Genomic DNA, 19,479 nt, shown 5'->3' with positions numbered 1-19,479 from the left:
TTAAGCAAGCGTCTCGCAAATGGAATCTTTGCTTCGATGAGAAAGTCAAAGAGTTTGGATTTGTACGAAGCGAAGATGAATCTTGTGTATATGTCAAAGCCAGTGGGAGTATAGTAAGCTTCCTCGTTCTATATGTCGATGACATATTACTCATAAGAAACGACATCCCGAATCTGCAGGAGGTTAAGTCCTGGCTCGGGAAGTGCTTCGCTATGAAGGACCTCGGAGAGGCTTCCTATATTTTGGGAATAAGGATAGTAAGAGAGAGAAGTAAGAGACTAATAGGACTTAGTCAGAACACTTACTTAGAGAAGGTACTGAAACGTTTTAGTATGGAAAACTCAAAGAAGGGAGAATTACTGATACAAAGTAATGCCAAGTTGAGTAAGACTCAAAGTCCGAGTACCGAAGCAGAAATAGAAGAAATGAGCCAAGTACCATACGCTTCCGCAGTTGGCTCAATCATGTACGCTATGACTTGTACTCGCCCTGATGTAGCCTTTTGCTTTAAGCATGGTTAGTAGATATCAAGGGAACCTTGGTAGAGCCCATTAGATTGTGGTGAAGAATATCCTTAAGTACCTTCGGAGGACAAAGAAGTGGTTCTTAGTACTCGGAGGGAGTGATGACTTGAAGGTGCGAGGGTATAGTGACGCCAACTTTCAGACCGACAGGGACAACTACCGTTCGTATTCGGGCTGGGTCTTTACCCTGAATGGAGGAGAAGTGACTTGGAAAAGTTCCAAATAGGAAACCGTAGCTGATTCAACGTGCGAATCAGAGTACATTGCAGCGAGCGAAGCGTCGAAGGAGGCAATATGGTTGAAGAACTTCATCGGTGATCTTGGAGTTGTACCCGCCATAAAGGAGCCCATGGAGATTTTCTGTGATAATGAAGGAGCGGTTGCCTTGACCAAGGAACTGAGAGATCATGGTAGATCACAACACATCGATAGAAAATACCACTTTATTAGACATCGTATTTCGAAGGACAACTCGTAGTGAAGAGGATATCATCAGAAGATAACCCAGCAGATCCGCTTACGAAGGGACTGAGTAGGGTTAAGAACTTGCAGTATGCTAGGAGCATTGGGCTGAAGGATGATATTAGCATAGATTAGATAGTATTAGAAACGTGTAATAGATAAATGTAATTAACATTTGATGATTAAATAAAGGAGTTTTATTTATGAGTAATGTTACTGTCTTATGTTAATTGTTTAACTATTGTTTCATTTTGCATGTTTTGACTTCCAGAATAATTGAGTTTATTAAGAATAATCGAATTATTCAAATTGTCCACAATCGTTCATATGTTGGAGGTAGATATGAATGAAGATTGTCGTGAATTGGTGCGTAGATTGTCTAAATGGTATTAGACATGGCAAAAGATTGATGCGACGTTCATGAGTGCTTATGAACTGGTTTTGAGCATTGGAACAAACCCGTGCTTGCTGGAATCATCTTATGGAATACGACAAAAAGGGTGATCGCAAGACGATAATATCATATAGTCTTAAAACCTAGATATATGGTTTGTTATTTGTTAATTGATTGTACATTGATAATGCGAAAATGCATTGGTAACTCGATGTTATAAACCGAATTGTTGTGTATAGTTGATTAATGAATAAGTAAATGCATAGAAGTCGAAGTTTATCTGTAACTTTTATCCTAAGAAGGTAAAAGCGATATCTCGGCCGCTCGATGATTTGATTTGACTTATGTGCCGGGCCCGGTCAGAACTGAATTGATGTGTTCGATTAAGTTCTATGTCGAATAAATCGGAGATCGAGAAACCAAAATGCTTGACTAATCATTCCATAGAATTGTCAGCATGATATCTAACAGAGGACTGTACGATCCCTTATCTAAAGGACAAGATTGATTAGATCAGAGTTTGACAGCGTCTTTTAGAGCTACGATTGCAAATCGGATTGTACTTGTGCATATAGTTACTAGACTTATCCAAGTGGGAGACTGTTGGAATAGTGTCTAAGGCTGTAACTATATTAGGCAAGTATTTGACCCGATTGTGCATGGTCCTTTTGGGTTGCCTTCACCATAGCAACTTGACAGGATGATTTATTATGAGAGAATAAATATTATTGATATATTATGAGAATAATATAATGAATAATAATATTGTTATTTGATTAATATAAGTCATGAATTAATTAGTATTAATTTGGTAACTTAAAGAGATTAATTAAATAAGAGGGTATAAACTGTCAATTGTTTGATAGTTACACTTTGGGCTGTAAATCCTTCTTGGATAGAGGATGGACGAATTCTAGGGCTTAGGATAGCCTCAAATTCGTCCAAGGCTTATCTTTGGAAAGGATTTGGATTGCTTTAAGGAAAGATTATCCAACTAGGGTTTAAGGGTGAAACCCTAGGAGCCTTACAAATATAAATAGACCCCTAGGGCAAGGGAAATCGGCACCTCTGCTAAAGCAAAGAAACCCTGGCCAATTTCTAATCCCTCTCCTCTCTCTCAAATCATCCTCCTTGCTAGTTGGTGTTTGTAAGCCATTAGAGGAGTAACAATTGTGACTCTAGAGCTCCAAGACAACAAGATCAAAACAAGAGATTCAAAGGTAAACTTCTAGATTTGGTTTTGTATTGTTCTTATACCTAATTAGTCATTAGAAGTCTTGGATTCAAAGCATGTTTAATTAGAGAAACCTAGATCCAAGCATTAGGGTTTGCATGTGCACATAGGAATGTTCGTATGGCCAAAACCCATCAGTTCATACAAACCAAAACAAAGTACATTACAAGTTAAACATACAAACCAAAACAAAGTGATTAAGACATTAAGTTTAATGTAATACAATAACCAAATTAAAACAACAACCATTCATGTTAAACATACAAACCAAAACAATGTACATTACAGGTTGTTCATAACTTAACTTAAATGACCTTGATTACAACTTGTACATAATTAAACACAAAAAGTACCTAAGTACATAGTAGGTACACATTAAACTTAAAGACCTCATATTGAAGCTTTTTGTTCAACCTAACCAACCTAGTTATGATCTCACCATCATTGTTGCAATGCATTTCATCAACCCAAGCTATAAAACCTGAACGAGCATCCTGATTCCAATTATTTGCCTGAATTAGTACATCTTAAGAAAAATAGGGTTAACATCAGAAAATGAACAAATGGTAAATTAACTTTTTGGGACATGCATAAAAGGACCTTCCTGGGTTATTGGTAGTACGTAATGTTTGTATTATAGCCTCAGCTCCACATCCACATTCCATGTTCTTCATTATGTAGCTTCACAGTGGAGAGTATTTGTAAAAGAAAATAATGTGCTAGAATGAAACAAGTAGGTATAGAATAAACTTTTAACTGATTGCTACTACATGTAAAAGACTAAATTACCCCCACTATGCAAGGCACGTAGGGTCATTAACATCCCCACTTTTTCCTTATTCCCATTTCTAATGCACTTTCAACATAATTTTTTCTGGATAAAAATTAGTGAATAGGATAATAAGCAATGGAGAAAGAACAAGTAACTTCGAAAACACCTATCATGAAGATATGTCTTTCATTCATCAATGGAGTTCACTTACAAAAATGTCTGTCATATAGACCGGTATTTTACATATATCGCAAAAAAAACAAATATAAAAATAAAAAACAGAAAATCTACATACTAATATGCTTCGTAACCACCATTACTTCAAATTCACCCATTACCCAAGCTTAAAAACGAAATGGAGCTCAACCACCAACAACAAGAGCATCTCCACCATCATGCCACCCATCGCAACACCAACAACTTTAAACTTCTGATCATGATCATCCAGCTTGTGCTGGAGACTAATGTGGTCGATCTTGCACATGATATAGTCATGTCCGAGCTGCTCCTTCAATCGTTACATTTTAGATTGGTTTTCTGCAATCTTTTGACCACATTCACAAAAGATTGATTGGAGCACATTGTAGTTGATGTCTTCACCAGAATTTAAAGAGTCGGGTGAAGGTGGTGGAGCCGACACTGTTGCTTTTTAAGGGTTCTTGTCGACGGGTGTTTGGCCGAATATGGTAAACAAGTTTCAAGGTTGTTTTACATCAAACCCCACATGGTTGTGTCCCCGTTTAGTATGCAGACCTACAACTCAATCGACAATGTAAGGGTTGGTGGGGTGTTGGTAGAAATTAAAGGCACTAATTAATCTATGCATATGTGTCATTGAGTGTGTCATCGATTCAATTCGGTATCGACTCAATGGGTTCACTCACTGCTTCTTGGCAAGTGACGAGGTAGGATAACCTGTTAAAAGGGGTAAAATGAATTTTCCAATCGATAAAACATAAGTGCATTCCCTTAAAATGCAAAAAATAGTCACGAGGGACTACTTAAACCATTATACGTAAGTTTGTTGGGATACAGTGACAATAACCCATATAACATATATGTCTAGCACATCAACACGTATATGACAATGCTACATAACAAAATGTAAATTAATTTCCATATGTTTGGTTCCTTGGTGTTAGACTGAGTTTGGTGCTAAATACATGACACTAACATTATCGCAAAAGACGACGATATCATGCGAAAGAAAAAAAAGATTCCTTAGCCATGCAATTTCAGCAACCAAATTGGTTACCCCTCAATACTCGACTTCAATATTATAGAGATAAACTACATGTTTCCATTTAGAGGATGTGACAACCTGAAATTTCTATCTTGTGCAACCATTCAATTCAATCAAATTCAGACTTGTTTCTGTTAACTTTTAGCATTGTTTAGAGTCTGTTTGAGTGTTCTAAAGCCTAGTACCTTCAAGAGGTAATTATAGGAAATATACCCTAGAGTTCAATGTGCAACATTCAAGCCTCAAAACCCCAAGAATTGGAGTTTAGCGCCATAAAATAGAGTTTACGGCCGTAAACTCTATGGTATATATATGACACTTAGTCGTTTTTATTCACTTTTACCATTTCAAGCCAAAGAACTTGTCACACCCCAAAACCAAGAACGGCAGAAACGTTCTGGGGCGGAGGACGTCATGTACAGTATCACAACAATGAAAAGTAGTAAACAAGCAACAACATCATCCATTGCATTAATAATATAATTATTATACAAGTGTGTTCTGTCAAATTTTGATAAACACTAAAGCATAAATCAAAATGAAAGATGAGTCTTGAACGAGCTCTATCTTCTCTAAACCTTGCATCGGTACCTGTCTATTGATGACCTGAGGATACAAGTAATTTTGAAAGCGAGTATCAGCTTTGAAGCTGGTGAGATCATAAGTATTTTAGTGTCTTAATATGTATGTAAGAATCTGTAAGTATTGAAAATGTATGTGAATCGTAAGTATTGAAAATGTATGTAAAACAACTGTAAACGTTTGAAAAAATCTAGAAATCCCTATGATTCCTACTATTATAACAGGGAGTCTTCTACCAAGACTTAACTGATCTATATGTGGCCTTCTACCAAGGCATCTAGTGTCTGTGTGTGTCTCTTGTAAGAGTGTGTATTTTCCCAAGTCTGACTATCATTAACGAAAAATATAGTTTCTACATTACCATGCGTCGTGTGAATGTTCACGAAGTGAATGTAATGGGAAAATGAAATAGTACTATGGTGTAGTGCCGAACTACAACCGTACTAATTACCTAAAGTCTAGGGTAATTCTTCTAAGTACTGTAGCATTTGTTATAAATAACTACATCGGTACTCAATTGCCTTATTTGAGGGATAAGGTATAATGTGATGGCTAGATCCCAGGCTATACGCTCCCCTGTCAAAGGGATTTTGGGACCTACCCACGACCCCCGCATGTGTGCAAGCCGTGAGCATCCACATTACTATGATCATGTATACTCGATATAACTATCACAATTGCGTTGTGATTCATCGGTATAGTTAGATCCTGAACTGGTTCCATGCTATAGCACCTAGTGACGTCTGTTCTATGTATATGTAAGCATACTCATGTAAGTGTGATCATGTAAACATATCTATGTAATATTATAGTAATGTACTGTAATGTATGCTCTCTCTATCTAGCAAGTATAGTAATGTACTGTAATGTTCTAGCTGTAATGTATGCTCTCTCTATCTAGAAAGTATAGTAATGTACTGTAATGTTCTAGAAAGTAGTTACTCATGAATGAACTGACTCATTGTATGATATCGCATTCTAGTAATAGTTCTAGTATCTTCCTAAACTACCCATATGGTAGTTTACTAGTAATCTAACTAGTACGTATGGACATGGATGTATACCCTTGCTACCCAAGGGCATTGGATGAACTGGAAGGACCTTTATGACTATATATTTACACATGATATATAACTAATATTTAAACGACCTTCGGACAGGTACCCGATATCCCACCAGACCACATCCAAATCGAGGAAAAGGAAACAGGGTGGATAGCCTTCCTAAGTCCTTTCAACATTTCTTATATAACTATACATATATAGGAATGCAATTTATAATATAAAAGCATAAAATAAGTTTTGTAAAACCTTTGAACATAATTATTATCTAAGAAAAGATCGACTTGATGTTAATCTATAAAACGGTTTGAAAGCATGGATTTGATAAAACAGTTTAGTATAAAGAAACATTTGTTTGAAACACAATTGTAAATAAGTTTGAAATGAAACATACAGAGTAAAATGTATAGTGTAATAAGGAGTTTTAAACACATAAAGTGTTTATGAAAAACATTTGAAGGAAACTGTTTGGTAAAACGGCTAATAAGTAGCCAATCATTTGAATCCTGCTTATTAATCACATGTGATTGATATAATAATTAGCATAATTCTACTTGTATCCCCCCATAAAACATTTAAAAACAGTTAAAACATTGATTAAGGGGTATGAACTCACCTGTAGCAAGTGGATCGGAAGGAAGTGTCGGATAAGTGCTTGGTGTCAAGTGAAGACTTAGACACACACAAAGATCCTAATAACATATAAGGATATATGTATATAAACAATTAGTCTTTAAACAACTAATAAACAAATTCAAGACACTCTAAGGCATAACAAACACTTTGTATAAGTGTTATAAGTGCTAAGGAGTGCATATAAGTGTTGTAGGGAAAGGCTAGTATGATTAGGGTTCAAGAGTAAACTCCCTTGGAGTTTACGGTTTTCATGACCATTACCCAAGGAGTTTACGGCAGTAAACTCAAGGGTTTATGGTCGTAAACTCTACACTTTATGACCATTTGTTGTTTTGAAGACTACTAAGCTATTCCAAGCATTCCTACTTCATGATTAAGCCTTAGGAAGTGTTGTGTGGCATCAAAACACTCCTAAATGGAGTTTACGGTCTATGGACCATTTCTCCATCAGTTTACTACCTTAAACTCATGAGTTTACTGCCTTAAACTCGTGAGTTTACTACCTTAAACTCACAAGTTTGGTATTTGGCGGTTTTCAAGTCCTTAGCTCAAACATGGCACTAGTCTAGGTTAGATTCTAGCCATAAAGAACAACCATGGGCCATTTATGGGACATTTACACAACTTTTAAGGTGTTTACGGTTTTGGGAGCCTCCCAAAACCATTTAGACACCCTAAAGCACCCTAAGGCACTATATTTGGTGTTTACGGTTTTGGGAGCCTCCCAAAACCGTGAACACCTTGTTCTTGGTGTTCTTGGGACTTTTCCTTGGTATAAACATGTATAGCTAGCTTAAAATGACTCTAGGATAGAAGTACTTACATTGTGGAAGCTTGAAATGAACTTTAAGCCCAAGAACACTAGTGTGTGTTCTTGGTGTTTTGGAAAAACTAGTCAAAACACATAAATGAATGGATTAAAGGATGTACAATCAATAGATTAAGTGATATACTAACTTGAAAGGGCTAGAAACACTTACTAGATTGAAGATTTTGAATAAAAACTTGGATGATACTTGAGAGGATATTTTGGAGTTTACTCTTTTGGTGTTTGGGGAGTAAACTCAATAATGACTAGTCTTGGGGAGTAAACTCATACATAGGTATGAGTTCACGGTTTTTGGGTGATTTTTCAACCCAAACCTAAAAGTTTGGTCGGGAATTTCTAAGACGCGAGGTGTTTGCGGTTTTTAAAATTCAAAACCCGAGACGACACTTTCTTTCACCCGTTTGCTTAAAAATAATATTAAAATAATCAAATGAACTTTATATTTCTTAAAAATAAGAAATAATGACATTGACTTATGATACGAAGTGGTTGACTTTTAGGGTTTGACCGAATGGAAATTTCGGGTTGTCACAGAACTCATTCTCTCTCAAGTACCATCCGACTTTTCTCTTAGATCTTCAAGATTGTAAGTGTTTCTTCCTTTGATTTATTAGTAACCTTCTATATCTAGTGACTGTACATGGTTTCATCCATGAAATCTCTTCATTTGGATATATCTTCAAGTGTTCTTCATTCTTCAAGAACACCAAGAACACTTAGGTGTTTTGGGCCGAAAACATCCTCCTTTTGCCTTCAAATTGTAAGTACCTACCTCATATACTTTTTAGTTAGTTAGGATGTTGAATCAAGGACTTGAAAACATCAAGAACTCAAGAACAAAAGGTGTTTATGGCTAAGGAAATCTCCTTGGTCCGTAAACCCTAATTAGTGGTACAATGTTGCCACAACTCCTTCCTAAGCCTTGGAACTAAGTCTAGAACACTTCAAGGAAGACCGTAGGACCTTAACACACAAAATGGTACAAGTTACCACGAGTTTACGGCCGTAAACTCATTGGGCGTAAACCCATGGGCTGTAAACTCATGGGGGATTACCATTTGGGCCGTAAACTCCTATGTGAGGCCCTACAACCCTTAAATGCAACCCTTTGTACTTCTAGCACTTGAATCAAAGTGTTTTCCTAGTCTATTAGGGTGTTATCCCTTATAATTAGTTGTTTATACACTAATCAAATATGCATACATGTCATTATATATTTATTAGGATCTTTGTGTGCTCAAGGTTTCACCTGACACTCTACATCCTTTTTCCAAACATACTTCCGTACCACTCACTACAGGTGAGTTCATACCCCTTAATCTACCTTTTAAATGATTTTAAATGCTTCTATAGGGGGGGGGGGGAATACAAGTTTAAACATTATAGTTATTATATCAATCATATGTGATTAATAACTATGAAACAAATGGATTTACTATACTTTTAGCTGTTTTATCAAACAAACTACTTCAAAATGTTTATCAAACTCTTTTACATGTTAAAATCTTATTCAAACTTGTTCTTACATGCTAAACCTTTTATTTAAACTCTTTTAAACTTATATATTGTCAAAACCATGTCTAATGCATATATAGTTATACAAGTACGGTTGGAAGGACTTAGGACTGATAACTCACTTTATTTCATGTTCCTTGTTTGGTTGTGGATTTAGAGTACCCTGTTGTTTGTCCATGTGTCGTTTGATCCTTAGTTATCTATTATTTATATATGTATAAGACATAAAAGCTTTTTTCTCAGTTCAATACACTCAGTTATACAAACAACTTTGCTAGTAAATTATAATAGGTATAGTTTAGGAAGGCACTATTCACTATTTCTAGTACAATGAAACATACAAGGAGTCAGTTGATACATGAGTTAATACATACTATTACGAGAAACTAAGAAAACATACTATTACGAGAAACTAAGAGAACATACTATTATGAGAAACTAAGAGAACATACTATTATGAGAAACAATACATACTATACACTATACAAGAGAACATACATTACACTAGTACATACAATACATATACAAGAATACTATAACATAAATGTGAGCCACGGTTTCGGGGCATGGCATTACCTGCCATGGTTCGTTTTGTATCCAGAGTCTCCTAGAGGGAGAGCGTGAATTTGTGTATAGATCTATACTGGATTGACTATCCTACACCTTGTTGTTCGCTATAGTGGGACTTGCAAGTCTAGGGGTACCAAATGTCATTTCTTCCGACGTCTTTCATCGTCGTGTTTTTAGTCTATAGTATGGTACAATCATATTGTCACACCCCGAAACCGAAGGCGGAAACGTTTCCGGGGCAGACTCCACGTTGAGTATCAAATCCAATGCACATAGTAAGTAAAGTAAACAACCATTACATTACATATAAAAGTTTACATTTGTTTAAAAGTAAAGTTGTAAAAATGTGATACATAGTATATATGAACAAAAGTAAGACGTGTCTTCTACGCACTCCGTCTTCGCCAAAAGGAAACATCGGGTACCTGTCTATTGCGGACCTGAGAATACAAGCAGTTTGAAAATCAGCATAAAGCTGGTGAGTTCATAAGCGCTTTTGTTTTCTGAAAATGTATTTGTTCCCTTTCTGTTTCTGAAAAGTTACACACCAAGAAAATCCCATATTTTCTTAAAAGTTGGTTACTAATCCGAAATGTAATGTAAAAGATGTACACTGAAAACATGGTTACTCTTGTGAATTGTAAAGTTTAGTTATCTGGTTTGTTACACAAATCTGGTTATGTACAATGTTCCCCAGGAAAATCCCATATTTTCTAGAAAGTTGGTTACCAATCCGAAATGTGAAAGATGTATACTGAAAACCTGGTTGTCCTTGTGAAATGTATTAGTTTTAACACGTATATAAAACTAACATGTACAAAGTAAACTAGTTACTAAATCCATTATTACTAACAAGTAAATCTCTGTTATCCAAATTCTAAGTTCCATAACCATACGATAGACTAGATATGGCAATAAGTAGTCCACGTCACCTTATGACTTTCGTCACCCTTGAACCTTTCGGTTCGACTGTAGCTAGCAGCCAGGTGTGGGGTAGTCAGCCCCGTATAGATCTATACACTCAAGTCACGCTCCCTATCTAAGAGATTCTGGTTACGGGTGCGGTCCTCCACTCGCGTATCTCTGTGGAGTGTTCTCCGAGGACGTGTCTCCAATTTATAGGAATAACAAATTTACTAGTAATAATACAGAAAGATACTGTTACAACAATGATTCTCCACTCGCGTATCTCTGTGGAGTGTTACCGAGGACAAAACAGTGTACTAAGTTTCATGTTCAAAGTTCAAATTTTATGCTTTTAACTGATATAATGTGGGAAAAACCTTTGTGAAATATAAAACATAACAGTTTATAACTTATTTCACAAATAATATGTTTACATGTTCTGCATGATTCAAACGGTTATCTGTTATGATTATCAGTGTTAAAAGCATATGTATTATGAAACATAACACATGTAAAAACAAGTTTTGAGTACAAGTATTCCTTGTACTTTGCTTGTATTCCCCCCTGAAAACAGTGAAAAACATTGAAAAATGGTAGGGGTATGAACTCACCAGACGAGAAAACGCGATGGTTTGAATGCTAAGTGTCGGTTCGGGGCTTGATAACACGCGAGGTTCCTATGTAATATGAAATGACATACAAATGTATCTAATTAGACTTCAAACCACTAATTAGATATGATTATACACTCCAATACGCAAAAACACTTCAAATCAAGTGTTTGGAGTGACCCGGGGTGACATCTACGGACATATATGGCTTAGGAATGGAGTTTACTCTTCAAAAGTAAACTCTTAGAAGAGTTTTCGGCCCTAAACACAACACCCACATGAGTTCACATCCGTGAACTCATGAGTGGTGTTTTCGGATGCTAAATGGCCTTGAAACACTTGGGGGTTAAATCTAGGTTTGGCTTTAAGGCATTGGAAAGTATTTTGAACATTTTAAGGACCATTAGAGGAGTTTACGGCAGTAAACTATGTGTTTACGGTCGTAAGCTCTTGTGTTTCCATTCACAAAGTGTTTTGGTGGTCCTAATTCAATCACAAGTGATTCAAACGAATTATCCAAGCCTTAGAATGAGTTTAAGGCATCATATGACATATGTATGTGAGTTCACGGCCCAGGAACCCATTCTTGGAGGGGTTTACGGCCGTGAACACTCAAAGGAGTGGTTTTCATCATGTTTAAGGCCCCTAAATCGATTGTGGTTGGTTCTAGAATTTAATCCAAGGCTATTGGTGTGTTTAAGTGGCATTTAAACACTTGGATTTGAGTTTACTCCTCATGAAGATGAGTTTACGGCCCAAGCATGTTCTTGGGCAGTAAACTCATGTTTACTCCTCAAAAATGATGTTCAAGGTGTTCTAAGTCCGAATTGATAAGCCATTAAGTCATATCTAAGCCCCAAAGTTGGTTTGGAGGGGTTCTAAGGCTAAAAAACCCTCTTTATATGTGTTTACGGCCCAAGCATGCTCCAGGGCCGTAAACTCATGGATATGGTCCTTTTCCAAAAATTAAACACGAATTTGAAGGCTAATGGTGCTATACTATGAGTTAGGGAAGTTACCTCGATGAATTTGAGCCTTAAATTGATGTTTTTGGACCTAATTCTTTGGTTTGAGGAGAGAGGTTAGAGAGAGAGTAGTGAGAGAGAGCAAAAGCTTCGAATGGAAGCTTAATCCTCTTTAAATATGGTCTAAGATTTGGACACATTGGAATTCTACCCGATACCGACGTTAGTCGTGGCTTTTGGTCACACCCGATCAAGTTGCCGTAACCCGATATGGTCAATTCTAAAAATCTTCCGATTATAGAATGGGGTGTTAATATGAGTTCTAAACACTCTGGGACACCCATTAAGTCATAATAGCAATCTCAATTTAATAACTTAATTTAATAACGTAAACGGAAACAAATTTGGAAACGACAAATGGATTTACGAAAAGGATTATGAAAAGGATTACAAATAATGGTACGAACTTCGGGTTGTCACACATATCACATTATACCTTAATTAACAACCGGTTTAAGGTAGTTGGTACAACAATAGTTACCATAATACAACACTACAATACTTTATTATTTTCCCATTGAATTCATATGGTGATCTTCTCACATAAACGGTAATGTAAAAACTATATTTTTGGTTAATGATAGTCACACTTGGGAAAATACACACTTTTACAAGAAACAAACATACAGAACATTTGATGTCTTGGTAGAAGGCTACGTTTAGTAGAAAATATAGGATTTTTTAGGAGATACAAACATTCACTACAAACATTTACAAACTTATACATCAAACACTTACAAATATTTTCTTACAAACAATGACACTAAAATGCTTATGAACTCGCCAGCTTTAAAGCTGATCATCTCTTTCAAAATAACTTGTATTCTCAGGTCATCAGTAGACAGGTACCGATGCCAGGTTTTGAGAAGATGGAGCTCGTTCAAGACTCATCTCTTATTTTGATTTACATTTTTTGTGTCTTATAAACTTCACAGAACACACTTGTATTAAACTATATTATTAATGCAATGGATGATGTAGTTGCTTGTTTACTATTATGCTTTGTTGTGATACTGTACATGACGTCCTCCGCCCCCAAACGTTTCCGCCGTTCCGGTTTTGGGGTGTGATAGAGGATTAGGGGATGGGATTATCACCAAGATAAACACAAAACCCATTAGTTGACTGATGCGTTGAATGACAACCAACCCAATCAGAGTTAGAGAATGAAACCAAGAAGTTAAAATCTGCAAAGATGACGACCTTGCAATTAGGTACCCTTAACGTACTATAGGATGCACTTGAGGGCTAAGAAAATGGGGTACACACGGGTCATGCATAAAGATACAAACATGTGGAATCGCATATGTAATCTTATGACGCGTAAACATCATATATTAAAGGTTTATAGTTATATGTGTTATTTGGTATCATGTTTTACCTTATATTTAATATTATTTAGTTTGATACCAGTAAATTCCTCTTATCTAGTTCAATTGGCATTTCCACAGTCTTATCTCATATGGATTCTTTGGCGGTCCAGAAATATTGCCCTTTCTAAAGTTGAGAAGTTGAATAGACGTTTTTATTTGATTATATAGTTTTGTATTCATTTAATTTCCAATAAATATAGAAAACATAGTTTGGATTGACTAATATGGTAGTCATATCTCCTATCTTGTGATATCGACTTGTAATACTTCTCACTTTAAACTTTAGCTTATTGCCAATGTGTTTTCATTAAAACCTACCATTTTAAATATTATAAAAATCAAAAGGTATTTCATAACACATAACTACACGATTAAAATTATAAAATTATATTTCCATATTCAAATGTAAAAGCATTACAAAGCAAGATAAAAATTAAAAGTTTCTAATTTTTTTGTCAAGTCACATATATCTAATCTCAACATTACTTTTTGCATATTTTATAGAGAATATCAAATAGATAATCTTTTAATCTTTTATTATCATTAGAACGTAGCTAAGCTTGACTTTAGCCACTAATGTACACATTAGGAGCTAACCTCGGCCTTGGATGCACCATTAAGGGTGCAACCCTTCGAAGGGCCAACCCATAGGCTTCTTCCATGTTCAGATTTTTTGGATCTAACCCATTAGTCAATTCCCAATCAAAGGCTTGAACAAGTGTTGCAGTGAGCAATTGGACCGTTCTTACCCCTAGGCTCATGCCCGCACAAATCCTTCGTCCAGCTCCAAATGGTATGAGGTCAAAATCATTTCCCTTTACATCAACATTGAACTTTTCACCTCCAGGCAAGAACCGACCAGGCTTAAATTTAAGTGGGTCGATCCATATTTTTGGGTCTCTGGCAATGGCCCACACATGAACAAGGAGGGTGGATCCCTTTGGAATGTTATACCCGTTGACCTCACAATTCTCTGTTGCAATCCTTGGCAATGAGAGTGGGGTTGCCGGATGGAGCCTAAAGGTTTCTTTCACAATCGCTTGAAGGAATGTTAGTTGACTTATGTCTAATTCATTTACAAGCCGATCTCGACCAACTATAATGTCCATTTCTTTTTGGGCTTGTTTCAATATTTGTGGATGGCGAATGAGTTCAGCTATTGCCCACTCCACTGTGTTAAATGATGTGTCCGTTCCAGCAACGAACAAGTTCTGAAAAATTAATAACGATTAATCAGACGTTTTAATTATATTAGATTGTCTAGGCGATATTGATACAATGAGATATCATATTTAGATTGAATCGGTAAAAAATAGTAAGGTAAGAATTGTTGATAACCTATAAATAAATTTATTCATATCACCTCTAAATTAGTCAAATCATTCAATACATTTAATACAACTTTAAGTATCGGTTAAAAAAAACACATATTTTCTAAACAGCTAAGAAGTTGTAATGATTCACACACCAAATGATTTGGTTTTATCAAACACCAGTTTTATCTAAAAGGATTAAGCTATTACATCATTAATATAATTTGTGTAATATAGTATATAATATATTAGTTGTTTATCAAAATTTCAAATTTCGATTTTTTCTTTTGTTTTTACATCTTAATTTGTTGTTAAAAGAAGACACACAATCACAGTACAAAAGCTATACCAGTACGAGTCCTTTTGCTATTTTTGGCACAAGTACAAGGCCATCTTTATTTTGGGACCTCTAATAAATCATGCAAAACAATTCATCATTATGAATTAGATAACTTTCCTTCTATCACGAATTGATATTACCTATTCAGAATTTTAATTTGGTTAGAGTGTTAGAATAAATAGTGAATTTAATTATTATAACTTTTCTTTTAACAAAAATAATATCAAAAAGCACACTTTATATTTTTAAATCGTATATCACCCAAAAGTTGAAGCCGTTCTCACTTCGACAGCTACTTTCAAACTGTTTAATTTCCAAGTGATCATCGATATATAATCTTAATTAACAAGAACACATTTCACATAAACCTAACAACATTTTATATTTCTTCTAATCATTGGATGACCAGATGAAACTCGAACTTAGATGACGAAGACATGTTTTCCCCAATCGCATAAAAAGTATTGTTGGTTCATGCTAGACGGTTAATATCGACCAATATATAACCTTTATAACATAGATGTTTCGTATTTATTAAGAACATCCGAAGGTGATATCTCGAAAGTGTCTTATAAGTATATAAAAGCTACCAAAATTATGTTTATAATACATATATCTTGAAAAAAGAAAGTTTTAGTAGTGCATACGGCATGCCTTCATTAAAATTTCAGATTTCCGCCGCTATTGTTGATCAATCATTCAATCCTAACAATTTACTAAACATAGTGGATTTAGGATTTAAACTTGTCACGTTAGTTTCCTATAATATTATAAAGAGACGGATTTTATTCATATTAAATCCCTATATTAATAAAAAAATAATTTTAATTTTTTTTTATTATGTATTACCCTAATACAACTCGTTATTAATATTACATATTAGTAAAATTACAATCACAATTATTGACCAATTAGTGACCTTATGATTTTAAATAAAAGGTTTAGAACTTTTATAGAAACATTTAATTTGTGTAAGATAAATAACTTTAAAACTTTGTTATATCTCTTGATCAATAACTTATATAAAATAAATGATTAGAAATTAAGAATTTTTATTATGAAAATTTAATTGATTTTAACTTTGTTATATCTCTTGATCAATAACTTATATAAAATAAATGATTAGAAATTAAGAATTTTTATTATGAAAATTTAATTGATTTTGTAACTATAGTTACATGGTTATAAACTGTTCTTTTATAATTTAAAATTATGAACGATTTCTGTTTTTATTATGTATTATTACTTGGCCAAATTAAATACGAACAAATGATGAGGAAAACATACCAAAAGTAAAGCCTTGATTTCAACGTCTGAAAGCTTCGCTTCATCTCCATCGGCCTCATCTCTGAGCGAAAGCAACATGCACAAGAAGTCGACATCATGACCTGATGCGCCGCCGTTGGCGGCAGTTGTTTTATGTTCTTGAAGGATCACGTTAAGGAAGGCATCGAGTCGATCATGGAGATTTTTCATCTTTTTGGTGATGCCTTGGAGGTCCAACCAGTCAAGCGCCGGGATGAAGTCACCGATGTTGAATTCTCCGGCTAAGACCTGCAATTCAGTCGCCATTTCCTTGAATTCATCTGCCTTAGGATCGCCGCCGGCGCCACCTCCATTGGTGAATACTCTCCTACCTAACATAACTCGTGATAATGCGTTTGAGATGCAGAGGTTAAGTAGCTTATCTAATTGCACTGTTGATTCTCCGGCGCTCGCCAAAGTGCGTGTGAGTATAGCTACCTCCTCCTGTTCATAACAGATTCTCCATCGGAAATTAGGTTTGGAAATTAAAAAAAAAAAAAAGAGGATATCGTATAAGTGAAACTGCAAAATCTACGATATTAGAGCATCCTAATATTTGTTAGTTGCCATGGTAACGATATGGTGTTCCTTAAAGAAAAAAAAATTTTCATTTTTGAAATTCTCTTCTCATTCACATATACAGGGTGTGGTTCATGAAATTTTAGGATATTGTTGCTCTTAATAAAAGAAACGTAGCCAACAATGAATGTGATTACAGCAGCCATGACCTAGTTATTTGTTAATTTGTCAAAGCTACATGATAGAAATATGTTGGTATGGGTATTTTATGTTTAGGCAAAATTGTACTGATGTATCCACTAATCCACAGTGAACATGCAAAGATGAAAATGATATGGGGAAATAAACGAGACATTAACCTTAACCATCATATGGTGGGTATGGTGAAAGTAGGATATAAACAACAAGTTTTGGTTAGAGTTTTCTTTTCATTTTATAATTTATAATACATATACCGATTTTCTTTTAGGAAAAAAGTTTTCTAACAGTCAAAATTTTAATTAGGATAGGAAACACAAACCGGTCAAACCGATAAAATGATGAAAATATGTAAATCTATGGAATTTTACAAAAAAGGAAAGTGCAAAACCTGCCGAATGTGACGGAAATCATTAAGCGCCTTGGTAGATAACAGGTGCACCAAACAAAGCTTCCGAAGCCTTCGCCAACGTGGACCGTACGGAGCGAAGACCATATCCTGATAATTATACCCGATATGCTTAGCTCCGGAGTTTGGTGGTCTACTGGCGAAATTCACGTCATGAGTCTTTAAACATTGAGCGGCAACCGAAGCTGACCCCGCCACCACCACATCAACGAAGCCAAGTCGAAGGTGAATCAACGGTCCATACTGTGTCACTAAAGCCGCTAGCGAGTGGTGTGGAGTTTTACCAAGGTGTGGTAGGTTTCCTACTATAGGCCAGGGGGTTGGGCCCGGCGGGAGGCGGTTACGACGGCGGGTGCACATGTTAAGCAATGCATGGACTACTACGATAGTAATGCATGCGGAGATGAAGAGAATTAGAAGGTCCATCTTATATGGTGCGATGGGTTTAATTAAGTTCAGAAGGATAATGTATATATATAATAGGCTAAAGTCTAAACGCAAAGTGGGTATTGAGGAATATTGACGTTTGAATGGTTGGTGGGATGGAGGATTTTGGATATTGGACGCGACTAACTCTTATTTGATCGTTTGAACTTTGCCAACACCCACGTTAAGGGTAGATCAACACCCACATTTAGTGTAGATGAGATGTCGCTAGTGTTGTAAAATTAGTTATATTAGAGATGTAGGTGATTACTTGTGTTGAATAATGTAAATTATTTTTTGTAAGAATTTGCATGAAAAAATGTTAGTGATTTTAATAACTATAACTTATTAATTTGTGACTTTGTATGAATAATGTTGGTAACTTTCATAACTATAACTTAAATCATAGAAGTTTAAACTTGAGATTTTTGGATCTCAAATTTGGATAAAAACGGAAAAGAGTTTGCATATCTACTTGCATTTGCATTTGAGATTATCGATTATGATGATTATCATAAATCTTCCGGTCAAACTCAAAACTCTTTCTTTAATCTCATACTCGTATCAATGTTGAAGATCAAAAATTGTATTTGTCTTAGTTTCGAAACTTGTAATTCAAGTCTTGCTGCTTCGAGTTTCTTGTACTAGCTACCTAAATATGATTTCATTTATTCTTTTGTATTATGGATTCGAAGTAACTGAACTTTGTTTTATGAATGCTCCTTCAAAACTCACACGTGTTGTAGCATGCATGCACGTATCACGCCATATCTCCAGGAGTATTTTTTTTGTTGAGATTTGGTGATGTTGTAGTATGATCCACGTGTCATTCCATAATTGGTTGATTGTCTCACATATCACCTTTTGTAACTGTATATATACGTGGATAAGACCTTAGGATTATGTGTGCACCTAAAATCATTTCTTTGCATTGTAAACCTTGGTATGTTCTTCATGAACATTTGAGCTTGATTGAATAAACCATGCATTGAAAAGTTAGCTGGTTTGTGTTTATTTTATTCCGCATCATTTTATTTGCCTTGAACGTTTTTGTGTTCTAACAATAGACCAAACTCGTCAACAAGTTAAAAGAAGCTATATTTACTTACAAAAAAAAAATGCATCGTAGTTTACTATGCTCCAGGGGATTTCGTCATCTTGAATCTTTTTGGCTCGATTAATTAGTAAGCAGGCCAGTCTAAAGGTTTTCTATACCCTGAACAGCAAGACTA

The 19,479-nt window shown here is 35.3% G+C and overlaps 1 protein-coding gene across 1 annotated transcript; it reads right to left on the bottom strand.

Moving 5' to 3' along the window:
* Positions 1-14,198: 14,198 nt before the first annotated feature.
* Positions 14,199-18,247, bottom strand: LOC111908262 (flavonoid 3'-monooxygenase). Its single transcript, XM_023904089.3, has 3 exons — positions 17,804-18,247; positions 16,678-17,139; positions 14,199-14,948 (listed from the first exon to the last, which is right to left on the bottom strand). The coding sequence occupies exons 1-3, from the start codon at positions 18,245-18,247 to the stop codon at positions 14,304-14,306; spliced, it is 1,551 nt and encodes a 516-aa protein (XP_023759857.1). The 3' UTR covers positions 14,199-14,303.
* Between the last annotated feature and the right edge of the window lie 1,232 nt (positions 18,248-19,479).

This window comes from Lactuca sativa, chromosome 5 (genome assembly GCF_002870075.4).
Source record: "Lactuca sativa cultivar Salinas chromosome 5, Lsat_Salinas_v11, whole genome shotgun sequence".
Taxonomy (NCBI): domain Eukaryota; kingdom Viridiplantae; phylum Streptophyta; class Magnoliopsida; order Asterales; family Asteraceae; genus Lactuca; species Lactuca sativa.
Note: the sequence above shows the minus strand (reverse complement) of the source record. Positions and strands in the feature narration are given on the sequence as shown.